The 13,310-nt window shown below is 40.0% G+C and overlaps 1 protein-coding gene across 21 annotated transcripts in view; it reads left to right on the top strand.

Moving 5' to 3' along the window:
* Positions 1-13,310, top strand: part of ZMIZ1 (zinc finger MIZ-type containing 1) — a 326,060-nt gene that overhangs the window by 291,899 nt on the left and 20,851 nt on the right. For 16 of the 21 annotated variants that reach the window (XM_015288283.4, XM_046942997.1, XM_015288287.4 and 13 more), the window contains 7 exons: positions 115-332; positions 1,735-1,933; positions 2,914-3,204; positions 5,420-5,602; positions 7,923-8,097; positions 9,363-9,549; positions 12,859-13,069. In XM_015288283.4, the coding sequence (XP_015143769.2) occupies positions 115-332; positions 1,735-1,933; positions 2,914-3,204; positions 5,420-5,602; positions 7,923-8,097; positions 9,363-9,549; positions 12,859-13,069 (1,464 nt within the window). The remainder of the gene's footprint in view (positions 1-114; positions 333-1,734; positions 1,934-2,913; positions 3,205-5,419; positions 5,603-7,922; positions 8,098-9,362; positions 9,550-12,858; positions 13,070-13,310) is intronic. The other 5 variants (XM_040702495.2, XM_015288285.4, XM_040702497.2 and 2 more) reach the window with 3 other exon arrangements.

The following is a 13,310-nucleotide window of genomic DNA, read 5'->3' as shown; positions in this document are numbered from 1 at the left end:
CATATGCTCGTTAGAGTTCAGAGTACAAGGTGGTTATATTGTAATTTACTGATTCCAGCAAATCAACACAATTTGCTTGATGTAGTTCAAATTCTCGTGTTTCTTAACTCACAGGTGCTGGGAAATCCAATGGCAAATGCTAACAACCCTATGAACCCAGGAGGAAATCCCATGGCTTCTGGGATGACTACCAGCAACCCTGGAATCAACTCCCCTCAGTTTTCTGGGCAGCAGCAACAATTTTCAGCCAAGGCAGGCTCCACTCAGCCGTATATACAGCAGGGCATGTATGGGCGACCCAACTACCCTGGAAGTGGAGGCTTTGGTGGGAGGTAAGGTTTACCTGTGTGAGCTGGAAAAGGGATGTAAATAGTTGATGAAGCTTGTTTTAGTGATGTGATGGAAGTGTCACACAGGCATTTTAAGCAAGCTAAGTCTCAGTAGCTATTTTATGCTGGTTAACTACAGTGCATACTGCTTTTACAGCTTCAGAAATCAGCTACCCAAACTGCAACAGAATTCATCACAGTAAATGGAAATGGCTTAGGTCAATCAATTAGTTCTAATAAACCCCCCAAATAAAGTTTTAATTAAGAGAGATTGTTAAATAGACCACAGGCTTAGGAATGATTAACATTTAATAAGGCCAGGTTGTGAAAGATATTGATGACATAATTTATGCGCTTGTATGGAGGAATAAACTTGAGCATTAGGCAACAGTAGATCCTTAGGAATGGGGTATTTCTGCCCAAAGACTTGCACCACAGCATGTATTTTGGGGAAAAAAAAAATGGAGGGGTGTAGATTTTTGTTAAGAGATGTGATCTAACTGTGTATTTGTTTTGGGAAAGTAAATAATGCATTTGCAAAACAGGCCAAAAGTAATAGTTTGGCCTTTTTAAATTTTGACTTTCTGTGTCTGTCCTTTGTAAAGAAGAGTAGTAAGTCCACTTAACAGAAACCGCTATTTATGACCCCTCAGCAAAGACTGCTGGAAAGGTTGTTAACATAATCAGTCTAGTGTGAAGAATAGAAGCTTAGAACTTGGATGTCTTTATCTCACAGCTCTGCCACTGATCTACTGAGTGACCTTGAATAAACCATGAAGTTTCTGTACCTATATATTAACATCTCTAAAATGGGCGCAGTAGTACTGACCCATATTTATAAGGATACTTTAAGTCTTGGAGTTGAAAAGACAGGATTTAGTTTCATTTATATTATGATCAATAGAAGACCTGTCTAGGAACTGCAAAATTCATTGTGCGAGATCTGGAAGAGCTGATTGCGGTGGATCTCTCCTGCTGCTCTGCTCAGGTTGAGGGAGGAATGCTTTTGCACTTGGCATAGTTTGCCACCAAGGCAGGTGAATGTGCTTCTGTGGAGGCAGCTGTCCGTTCATGCTGCTGTGCAGTCTACCCCTAAATTACTGGGAAATGGAGCATGCATTAACTTTTTGGATTTTAGCTCAATTTCTCAGTGAGCTGCAGAGCTGCTGCAAAGCAGTTTAGTGCCCCCCAGCAAACAAGCAAACAAGGGGGGGATGCCTTGCAGTCCTGCTGGCACATGAGCAGCTCTTGTATCTCATTTATCCACTGAATTCCTCCTCCTGCTGTCTCTCACTGGGAGTTGGTAACACGATTTTGGAACAGTTCTTCTGGATGTGGAACACTGAGGTTCCGAACAAAACCAGACATGTCTTAATTGCTTCTTTCTATCTTTTTTCCTGGTCAGTTACCCTGGAGGCCCCAATGCTCCCGCAGGGATGGGCATCCCGCCGCACACCAGGCCACCAGCCGATTTCACCCAGCCAGCAGCTGCTGCTGCCGCCGCTGCAGTTGCAGCTGCAGCTGCTACAGCAACAGCTACGGCTACAGCCACTGTGGCAGCCCTTCAGGAAACGCAGAATAAGGACATGAACCAGTATGGACCGGTAAGAATGTAGCCCTTATGACTTCATACCTGCCTGATTTGGACCATGACAGGGAATTGGGCTGCCTTCCCTCTATTTATTTGGAGCGCCAACCTATATTTTTGCATGAGCATGGTTATAAATGCTTATATGAGAAACTGGTGGAATGTATATATGTTGTTATGAGTTGAAGTGCCCCACTTTTCCCCAATAAGTCTGTCTTTTGTGGTTCATAGATTGTCCCTTAAAACAGTCAAAGATCACCTGAAGTTACAGATACATCTAATGGAGTGTGTTATTGCTGCCTTTGCTAGTCCTGTGAACCTCTAAACTTGAGTACCTGGTGAAACGTTTCAGAATCTCAAAATAGGTTTTGTACTGCTTGAGTAATTGCTTATTTTGCCAACTGCAGTCAGTTTGTTTTCTCCCTTCAGACAAGGAAACAACAATAGAAAAGAGATTTGCTTTTTAATAATTCTGTCTGCCTGAACAGCTATGTGAGACATGCATTTCTGGTGATCCATAGCCTCCAGCACATCATGATTTGCTGTAATATTTTTTTCTGAAAATAAACAAGGGTTCGATTGCTTCAAGTTTTCTCTTTTGCAAACCTCTCAGAGTTTTGAAGTATATGGGCCCATATGCCAGGTGATGTAATGAAGAATAGCATCTTAGAAATTGTAGCACAGTGCTATATGTATGCAGTGAGCTTTGCAGCCTAACCACTGTAGACTAGCATTTTTAAAGTGTTGCTTGTTGTAGACATGCCTGTCTGTCTCTCTTATGCCTTTTATGATTCTAAGTGAGTTTTTATTATAAATAATATCACCACCCATCAAAAGCTGGAGAACAGTGAAGGAAAATGCGACATAACACATCCCTTTCTTCTCCCCTTCCTCCCCCCCCCCTCCCCCCCCAAAAGCATGTTCAGCTCCCTCTTCCCATTTTAAATGCATGTCGCATTTTATTCTTTTTTTTTTTTTCTTCTTCTTCCGTTGAAGGTTTGTTCCTCTTTCCAGATGGGTCCAACTCAGGCTTACAACAACCAGTTTATGAACCAGCCTGGTCCTCGTGGCCCTGCTTCAATGCCAGGCAACATGAACCCAGCAAGCATGGGAGCGGGAATGACACCTTCCAGCATGAGTGGGCCACCCATGGGCATGAACCAACCCAGGCCTCCTGGAATGAGTCCCTTCAGCACCCATGGGCAAAGGATGCCTCAGCAAGCCTACCCGGGCCCGCGTCCTCAGTCATTGCCTATACAGGGCATAAAGAGACCGTACCCAGGAGAGGTAGGAAGTTCTCTAGTTTATTTTTCTTTGTATATATAGCATTATTTTGGCTGAAGGTTGCTATATGCTGGATAATGTGTGATACACATCCCTCTACAATAGCTAAATCTATGTTCCAAACTTGATAGGAATACTGCTTGTAAAGTTTGAGTGACAGCAGCTCTTGATTTTTAGCTTCCAAAGTACTCAGATTGGTCCTTGATATGTTAGTCAAAATTATAGTCATTAAAATCAAGAAACCAAAAAGTCACTTTGAGGTTCTCATGCTAGGTGGTAGATTCACAGACCTTAAGCAGACTTCCTTCATGAGAGTGGATTTATTTCACTTGACAACTTCAAAGAGATGTTGAAGGGCGAAATACTTCATTTGAGCCCAGTACGTATGTGGTCTACATTTTCTTCAATGGTTTTATTGTTCTAAGGAAGTACAGGGCCTACATCATATAAACACCAATAGTAATAACATTTATTTTGAAGACTTCTTGAGGCTTGATTTTCATGGGTGCTTAGATGAATATAAATCGGGCTGAGCTCATGTCCCTCTTTGTAAGCACTTACCTAATATAAGTTTATTTGGAGTGTAGTATTTCTAAGTTCTCCTGCTGTTATGTGAGATCTGAGTGACTTCAGATACGAAATTACTTTGCCATTGACTTGTATTGTGACTTTGGACAGTATAACTAGGGTCAAAATGATACAGAGATTAAGACAACTAAAAATGCAGGCAGATGAGCTTTTGGATTTAAAAATGCAGAAAGGCATTTTACTATTAAAATTGGTGTGAATTAGGCAGTAGGTGCTTTTGAGAATTCCATCCATTAGCTCTCTGCATCTGTATGCGCCTAAATGTCTTTATAAATCTAGCCACCAGTTACTGGCTTCAGATATAATTTCCTGGTGAAATTATGTATTAAACAGAGACTATAGTAATAGCTATAACTCAGCTGTAAAGCTTTGAATATTATTATTTTTTCCCGAAATTTAATAACAGTAGTTAGAGTTTATAGAAAACATACAGCAAAGAGTACCATGGCATGCACAAAGTATAGCAAGCATTATGTCTAGAGCTACATTTATGTATTCAAGATTAGTTTTTTTCCTAATCGACAAACTGGATTTTAAAGAACCTGGAATTAAAAAAAAAAAAAAAAAAAAAAAAAAAAAAAAAAAAAAGGAGGAATTGTTTCTCTGGGAAGATCTTTCACTCTGTAAATGCTACCACTTCCTCTAAAACTAGAAAAATAAAAAATAGTTATCTTCAAATTTCATGTTTGAAGGTTTTAGGGAAGGCTGTAGCTTCTGTTTTTCTGCTTCAGAAGCAAGTTTCAAGTCATAACTGAATATGATCATGTACTCAAGAGGTTAATACTGACTAGAGCCTCACTGTTGCATGCTTGCTGGTCTGACAGTGTACAAATTCTGTAGATGCTATTTGTATTTTGGTTTTTTTGGTTTTTGAGAACTTAGTTTGTGAAGACTTCTTAGTAATCAATTAATCATCAAACTGACACTTTATTACCTCTGAAGTTACAGTTTTCATGATTTTGACTGCAGAGTTGTGGCACAGTACTCACTAGAGTTAGCAAGGTATTTATGACAAATACCAACTCATATTTAGCTCAGGTACAGCTAAGCGCTGTCACTCAGGGCCAGGGTAGCAGCTGCGTTGAGCAGTAAGACATGGCCTGCTCACAACCTGCTATTCTCTGTGCGTTCCAGAATTACTATCTTTTTAAGGTATTTTTTCTTTCTGTGCTTCCATTCTCCATCTGGAAAAGGAAACACAAGGATGGTGCTGGTAGTGCTTATAGAAACAGAGATATTGTGAGCATTTCACGTTTTTACAATTCTAGGTTTCTTTTTGAACCAGAATTTCCTTTTGAACCATAAAGGTAGCATAGACAGAAGATTGCAGGGACTCAACAACACTGTAAGGGTTGTGTGTGTGTGTTGAGATGCAGGGAAAGATGTACATGGTTGATCTTATTACTCTTCAGTTTGTGGGACTTTCACTCTTTTGAGTGAATATTCACTTCCAACCATCAGGGCCCTGGTTTAGGCATGAATGACACTAAATGAGAGAATATTCACCTGGAGATTTGATTTTATTCTGTTTTAATTCTACCATTTTGTATATACTAACAATCAATTCAGGACAGTTGCTTGCAAGAAACAGATCTTTGTTTTCTTTTCTTTCAACTCTGTTGTGAAATAGCCTAATTATGGAAACCAGCAGTACGGACCAAATAGCCAGTTTCCAAACCAGCCTGGTCAGTATCCCACTCCCAACCCTCCAAGACCCCTTACATCTCCCAACTATCCTGGACAGAGGATGCCAAGCCAGCAGAACACAGGGCAGTACCCTCCTCCAACAGTCAACATGGGGCAGTATTACAAGGTAAGCATTTTTAGATTATCTGTTTGCATTCTGGTAGAGATTTATGGATGAAGTCATATTTATAACTTCTTAGCTACTGCTTTTACGTAATCGAAGGAAAGACAGAAAAAAATACAGTGCTTATAGTCATGTTCTACATATCACAGGAACAAGTTTATCAGCCAAGTTGGATTGCAGCTTCAGATCAGTTCATAAAGAAAACTGAATGTTACTGCAGCTCATTAGAAGCTCTTGGTTTCACTTTAAATATAGCTTGTAAAAATAAGTACATAATGGGATACAGCTGTAAATTTTTCACCTATTCATGACATACTACAAGAATACAGCTTCGGAAATTTGTAATAAACAAGTTGCACATTGCAGCATCCCAATTTCAGACCTACAGTAGTCACTGTGAGGTTAAACCAGATGAAAATTCAAAGCCGTTCCAGCTGTAGAATTCTTCTTCAATGCTGAAGCTTGCACGACTTCCTCCCACTTCTCCCTGTTTTCTCTGTTGGTGGGTTTTTTTGTTTGTTGTGGGGTTTTTTTTTGTTTGGTTTTTCTTTTCCTTTTTTTTTTTTTTCTTCGTGTGCTGTTTGTTTTGGGCAAGAAATAGAATTGTTTACATGTTGTGTAAAACCTTTTTATGGAATTATCCCGACGCTTCTGATTATCCATGTTGAGTTTTACTGAAGACCTTCTGAAGTTTGATGTCTCTTACAAACAGATTCTCCAGTGAATATAAAAACTGGGAGGACTGTGGATGGTCTGATCTACTCTTAAAACATTAGCTCTAGTTTACTTTCTGATTTTGGAGGTTGGAAGGTGCACACTGGTCTTGGATTGGAATTTCTTGTGTGAATCACACAGAAAACACACCACTGAAAAAGGAGCCAAAAAAAAAAACCAAACCCTTTTCTATAGAGCATCTGTTCTAGGTGCAACCAAGCTGTCCACTGCAACATGCCCCAGGAAATCCTGTTGCATCGTAGCAGCTTTTGCAGAAGAGCACAAAAAGGTGACAGATCCTCAACCACCGCAGTTCCAGTGCAGTTGATTATGCTAAAATAACAGCAGAAGATTCCTTTGAAGTTTTAAAGTGACAGATTTAAAATATATATTTTACGTTTGTTTATTTTGGCTGGGTTTGAAGTTGGTTTTTTTTTTTTTTTTTTTTTGATGGAATAGTTCTGATGCAGGATTTGTGGTCTTTCCAATGCATTTTGTATTCAAATGAAGACAGTTCTTGGAAACAGTTAGAAAATGACTTGTCAAGAAGGGAGATTATCCCTGACTAGGGGAAAAATAAAAATTCCATAGATGAAGCCTAAATCTTTGGACTATAATGGCTGCGGAGGCAGGAACTGTATGTTTTAAAGAAAAAAAAAAAAGAGAGAGAAAGGACACACAGAAATGTAGAATGGAAAAGTAAAGACTTAGAATTTAACTATCTTCTTGGGTCCATCAGAGTTCCTTACTGTAGCAGCATGGCATTTAGAAGTGGACTCAGATTTGCAGTCCTCGTATTTTGGCTGCTTGTGAAGATGTTCATCTTGTGACGCTCTGTTGTGTGTGTACTTACGGTACACTAACTATTAAAAGAGGGCACCAGGCAGTTGCAGTTTTGTTTAGTATCATCATCTCTTACTATTCTTCCTGGTTTATTCTGTTACCTCTACCCTTCACCTTAATTGCAAGAAACAAAACCAATGGCATTTTGATACTAGAACTACTGTTTATAATTAACCATCTGTTTTCTTTTAGCCAGTCTCATTTAGCAGCAAACAGAGAACAGAGTCAAACTGTAGGTACACAATAAAATAGATCCCCTGAGCCCCAGAGCCTTCCTTCTGAGTAGATGAATTGGACAGGAGTGGAAAAAAAGGGTAGATGGAAGTAAAAGGGTCACAGACATTCTAATTCTGTGTCCTTGGATTTTGTTTCGTGTAGGCTTTTGAACACTGGGGCCTTCTTGGAAGGAAACCCAAGAGGTGCAAAGGGTTGGATGGGCTGGAGTGGTGTGGAGAGACAGAAGCAGTTGGTTGTGGAAAGAGAGCGTTCAGTGGAACGCAGTAAGCGTCTTAGCAGCCTTGCTTTTATCTGGTCATTGCCTGAATGAAACTGGCTGGTCTGCTGGTTTCAGACTCTGCTTATTTCTTCTAGTCTGCCTCTTCCCTGAAGGCCTCATGGAACATCCTGTGGTTTCTCTTCCTTCTGGAGACAGAAGAGCCTTCCTACTTTGTTTATAGTCCTTGATGTTTGATAGCAGTACAGTTCACAAAGCTTATTATTCTTACTTTCAGACTGCAATAACAATGTGATGTTATTTATTTTCTAGCCATCAAGGCCTGTACCTGTGGCAAATTACCCTCATTCACCTGTTCCAGGAAACCCCACGCCACCTATGACTCCAGGGAGCAATATTCCTCCATACCTGTCACCTAACCAGGATGTCAAACCACCATTCCCACCTGACATTAAGCCAAATATCAATGCTTTACCACCACCTCCAAGTGAGTAGCAACCAGAATACTCCCCCTGTCATTTATTGTCCCTTCATTCTCTGCCACGTATGTTTCAGTCTGGAAACCAGATTTGATTGCTGCTCTGGGAGAGGCTCAGATTGCTAAGTTGTACTAGGTGGCATGGCCCTGCTGCACAGTGCATACTCAATAGAGTGAGGAGAAAGGAAAAGGAAAGATTACTGTCCCCTCCTAAAATAGAGCATCCCAAGAAGTTCTTCAAAGTTAAAGTATTCTCCAAATATTCCTTCAAAGTATTCCTTTGATATGCTTCCTCATGATAAAACATTTAATTTCGAGTTGTCTTATGTGTGCTTGGTAAGGCTTGTTGATTGTATGAACTTTTATTGTGGTATATTTTGTTCAAGGGCAAAGCCATTCATTGAACATAACAGCAGAATGGCATACGATGTGAATATTTATAGCATTGTCTCTATTGTGATCCATACAGGCTTAAGAATATTCAGTAGCATGCCAAAAATTGATGTATGTTCCTTTCAAAGCCACTCAACCTCACAGCTACATTTGGCTGGGAACAGGGAAGGAATAACAAGATCTCTCTCTGGCTCCATACTAGCACAAGATGTTTGATGTTTTGAAGTGACTGATGAACAGTAGGAAATATTACTTACTAGGGAATTGGGAGAATCTTTGTTTCCTAAAAAGGACTTCTGCTGCATTAGCACTTTGCAGCCAGTCTTTGGAATTCAGGATAGCTGAAAAATGAAGTAGAAGAAAGTGACTTGCAGTATTGTTTGGGCAAAATCATAGTATTTAAAGGCATTTGGCCTGCATAGTTTATCTGTAAATTACCATAAAATCTTGTGTTACTAGATAAAATAGCAATTGTGTGCTAGTATATTTGGTCTTTGAAAAGGTTCAGCTGAAGCTAATTGGGTGGTGTTTCTCCCTGCTCAAAGCAGAAGAAATAACTGAACATCATCACTGTTGGCCATAATCAAGAGTTATCAGTCTTTTTGCCAATAGAGTGAGGCTGGACACTGAACCTATGCAGTGATAAAAAAAAAAAAAACACAAGTTCTTGCCACATTGTTGCCCAGAATAAAAGGAGAATAAAAGAGTCGGGTTTTCCATTGTTACCAGCTTGAGCCTTTTCACTTACATTGACTAGATCCTGTAGCTACTTGTGTCTTTCTTTTGTGTGTGTATGAACCTGCAAAGTTAAACCCAGAAGCAGATCACTGTTCCATTTGTTACTATTCTGTATAAATATACACATTATTATTGCACTGCAGATGCTAAAGGGAAAGTTCATGCTTTCTCTCCCTCTTCGATCCCAGCCAACCACAATGATGAGCTGCGTCTGACATTTCCCGTGAGGGATGGTGTTGTGTTGGAGCCCTTCCGGCTGGAACACAACCTGGCAGTCAGTAACCACGTCTTTCACTTACGGCCAACTGTTCATCAAACGCTGATGTGGAGGTAAGCTGATTCTTGTTGTGAAGAAGTCTTGCACCAGCGATGGAGAATTGGCAGGCCACGTGGACTTCATTTAGGTTTGCCATTTCACTGCAAAAAGTGTGGTGTAGCTAGGAAAAGTCCCCTTTATGCTCACAGATAGTCTCACCTGTTGATTTCCAAAGGCAGCGTGTTCTAAAATGCTTCCTGATGGATGTTGCATTCCCTTGCGGATAGCACACTCTGAAAAGTCATTGTAACCATTCCATCATTTCTGCTCTGGGTAGAATGAGTGCAGGATGTGCATGACCAGCACCGGTCCAAACTTTGATGTAGCAGACTCTGAAGCTGTAGGTGCTCTGTGGCCTGTGAAATGTTAGTTGCAAGTGTAGTTGAAAATAAATGGCTGAATATCTGATAATGAAAAATAGCACAGTAAAGAAGAGCCCAGTTTAGGTGCCTGATAGCATCAGTTGGAAGGAAAAGTCCTTAAATACTCTGAATTTTTGAAAATGATTTCATACATCCCCTCTCTTGTGTGAATCCCCAAATAAGGATGCATCAGAAATACAGAAGATAGCTTCCCATACACAAAGTCTTCTGTTTTTCGATTACAGCAAATACTACGTTCCAGTACAGAGGAATAATTTTCCTTGGTGGTACTTTACTGTATTTAATGTGGATTTGTACGAGTGATTCCAGCTTATGTGCTTCTTTCAACATTTAGATCAGCTTACAATCAGAGCCTTATTTCCTTTTCTATCTGTATGTTTTCAAATCCTGCCAAATAACTCCGTCTCCTGTTTTTCTCAGAAGGTATTTCAGTGTTATCCTGTTTTCTGATTGCATTGTTTCAAGCTGTCTCTGTGCACTCTGGAGCTTGGTTAGCCTCTCACTATCATGTACAGGGGTTGTTTTACCGGTGTACCAGCTGAAGTGGTAAAACACTGCATCTTCAGCACATTTGCTGATATGCCTTCCTCACTTTCAGCTTCTTCTGAGCCTGGATCAAATACACCCTGGCCTAAATGGGACGCATAGCTTGTAGCTTCAGCTTTTTCCACCTGAGGTCTTTCTTCCCATTTACTGGAATTCATTTGAGGTTTCTGTTTTTACGGTGTGGACAAAGCACAAGGTGTTCAGGGGTAGCAGAGAGATGTGCTGGGTTCTCTGCCCCCAGGATGGACTCTGGCTCTAAAGCTGAGACTGGACATAGGATACAAGAGTCGTTTGCTGCCATGGTGCCCTAACTTGAGGTAGCTTGGGGGTTAGAAGTGAGAGAGATTTCAGGCAGACCACATCCAATAATTAACACCTAACTTTGAGGTCAGTTATTGCTTACCTGAATTTCATTATCGTGGAGTACTAGAAGCAGAGGGAGTTTTGGCAGTTATTTGCTGGTTCTTATTAATAAGTAATCACTACTGGGGATTGTGCTGGCTCATTCAGTAGATTTATAGTGCTGCACTGAGGCATGAGGCTGTTTCTTAATATCTACTCTTTCTTTCTGTTCTTTCTTTCTTCCTTAGCTCACCAAACACATAGCCTTTATTTAAACTCGTTTTAATGAAGACTCGTAGGTAAACTGTGCTCAGTAGTTCTACTGTTTTGAAAAGCTTGTCAGTGGTGGGGAGAATGGATGGTCCTGTAACAAAGTCATTTCAAATTTACCTCAGGGTTGGATGGATTCCAAAAAAATGAATTAGCCACATGTGTGGAAGGATTTTGTTTTTATAGAGAATGATGGAATCGAGCCAGTTCTGAATATTTTTCTGCCAGTTAAAATATTCAGCAGAACCTCTCACGTGTACACCCGCAACGAACTGTTTTTGTCCCCATTGGGAACTTTTCATGGTTACGAGAAACAGAAGATTGAAAGCAAGAAAAACGCTGCCTTGAAGCTGGCTCAGTGTTAGCTCTACTTAGTTATTAGCAGAGACCTGCTGTGGGGCTGTGTGCTAAGAACATGAAGGTCTCCTAATCTCTGTTCTCACCCCGAGACTTTCAGCAAACCTGGCCAGAGTTCTCAGGAATGCACATAATCCATTTGGGTTCTATATTAGAGGCACTGAGGCTTGCTTCCCTCTGGGTTTCAGTGGTTACCGTATGTTCTCATCAGATGAGAATCTCCAGTAGATCTTGCAGAGACCTTTCAAAACTTGTCAGTAAAATACTAGGAAAAAAAAGTCTAGGAACACTTGATACAGAAGGATTATGCTGAATGATCACGTAATTTGTATTCTGTGCTTTTCTTTACTAAAGCCAAACCAAAACAAAAAAACATGTTTATCCAATAATAAATCTAGATGTTTTGAAATCTGAAGAAGATGGGGTTAAGTCAGAATTCAAATCTCTATTTCTGGATAAGGAAAATGACAGTTAAGATGATGATCTTAATGAGCTGTTCCGTTTGGATCTTACAAAGACATCTTCTTCCAGACAAGATGAAGAAATGAGCACCTGAGCTTTCAAGCATAAACATTGGGCAGGACGTTTTAGCTATCACAACAGCAGAATTCCAGCATTTCAGTTCAGTTCCTCTTGTTCTTTTACATTTCTTCTTCAAATTGCTCTTTTCTAACACACTGACATTTGCATGTGGCACTTAGAAATCATAATCTCTACCCATTTAATTTTTATTAGCTTAGTTTTAGCCACTCCCTTTTTTTTTGGAGGTGTTATAAATCTAATTTTGAGGAGCTGAATAGCGTCTCATATTTATTATTAGAGGGAGGAAGGGAATCATACTCTGAAAGAAGTTCTAACTTGGGTAAATTTAATCCACAGCTGTGTTAATTTGGAGTCACAGACATACAGGCAGTGAGAAACAGAGGTCATTTTCTCTTAGTTGATTTAACTGTTCTAAGACTGGAATAGCTATATCTGTACTACTTCTGACAAGCAGTTGTTCAAAACCTTGTTCAAATGCTCTGAAATAGTGAAAGATCTGGAATCTTCCAACACAACCTGCTGCAGTGTATAACTTTCTTGTTCTTTACTTTTCACTCAAACATGAAAAACCTTTCTGATGTTAACGTTTCTTTTTTTTTGCGGGATTTCACAGTCTGTTTTTGCAAAGTGGTTTGAGATGTTCCCTTGGAAAGTCCTTTATAAGTGTAAAATATTAACAACTCTGTAGTACGCTTGCATCATTAATTCATCATGACTTTCTTCTGTTAAGGGCTTTTGTGATGAAAGTTTGTTATCTTTTATTGGGAATAATTCTAGAAGAATAGTCTGATTGGTTAAGAAAAAATGCTCCTAGCAACAAAAAAGACCTCCCTCTGCAATGTGCAAGAAAAGTTAAAGGAAGATTTATTGGTTGTTGTACAGGTCTGACTTGGAATTACAGTTCAAGTGCTATCACCATGAAGACAGACAAATGAACACAAACTGGCCAGCTTCAGTCCAGGTCAGCGTTAATGCAACCCCACTTACCATCGAACGTGGTGACAACAAGACATCTCATAAACCTCTGCACCTAAAGCATGTCTGCCAGCCAGGAAGGAACACGATTCAAATTACAGTCACAGCATGTTGTTGTGTAAGTACATCGAGCTTGCGGCTGCAGCTGCTGATGCTGACTTTGCTGTTTAGTACAGTTTGCAAATGTCGCCTTGGCTGCAAAAGCCTTCCTCTCATTTTTTTTCCACAAATTCTTCTGGTAAGGTGCTTGTTTAATGGTGTTGACACAGGCAGAGTACTAATGCTGATTTTTTTTGTGTGCTGCAGAATTATTGCAGACTGTAGCAATGTCCCTTCAGTGTGTTTGAAAGGGCTTGGGG

Source organism: Gallus gallus, chromosome 6, assembly GCF_016699485.2.
Source record: "Gallus gallus isolate bGalGal1 chromosome 6, bGalGal1.mat.broiler.GRCg7b, whole genome shotgun sequence".
Classification (NCBI taxonomy): Eukaryota; Metazoa; Chordata; class Aves; order Galliformes; family Phasianidae; genus Gallus; species Gallus gallus.
Note: the sequence above shows the minus strand (reverse complement) of the source record. Positions and strands in the feature narration are given on the sequence as shown.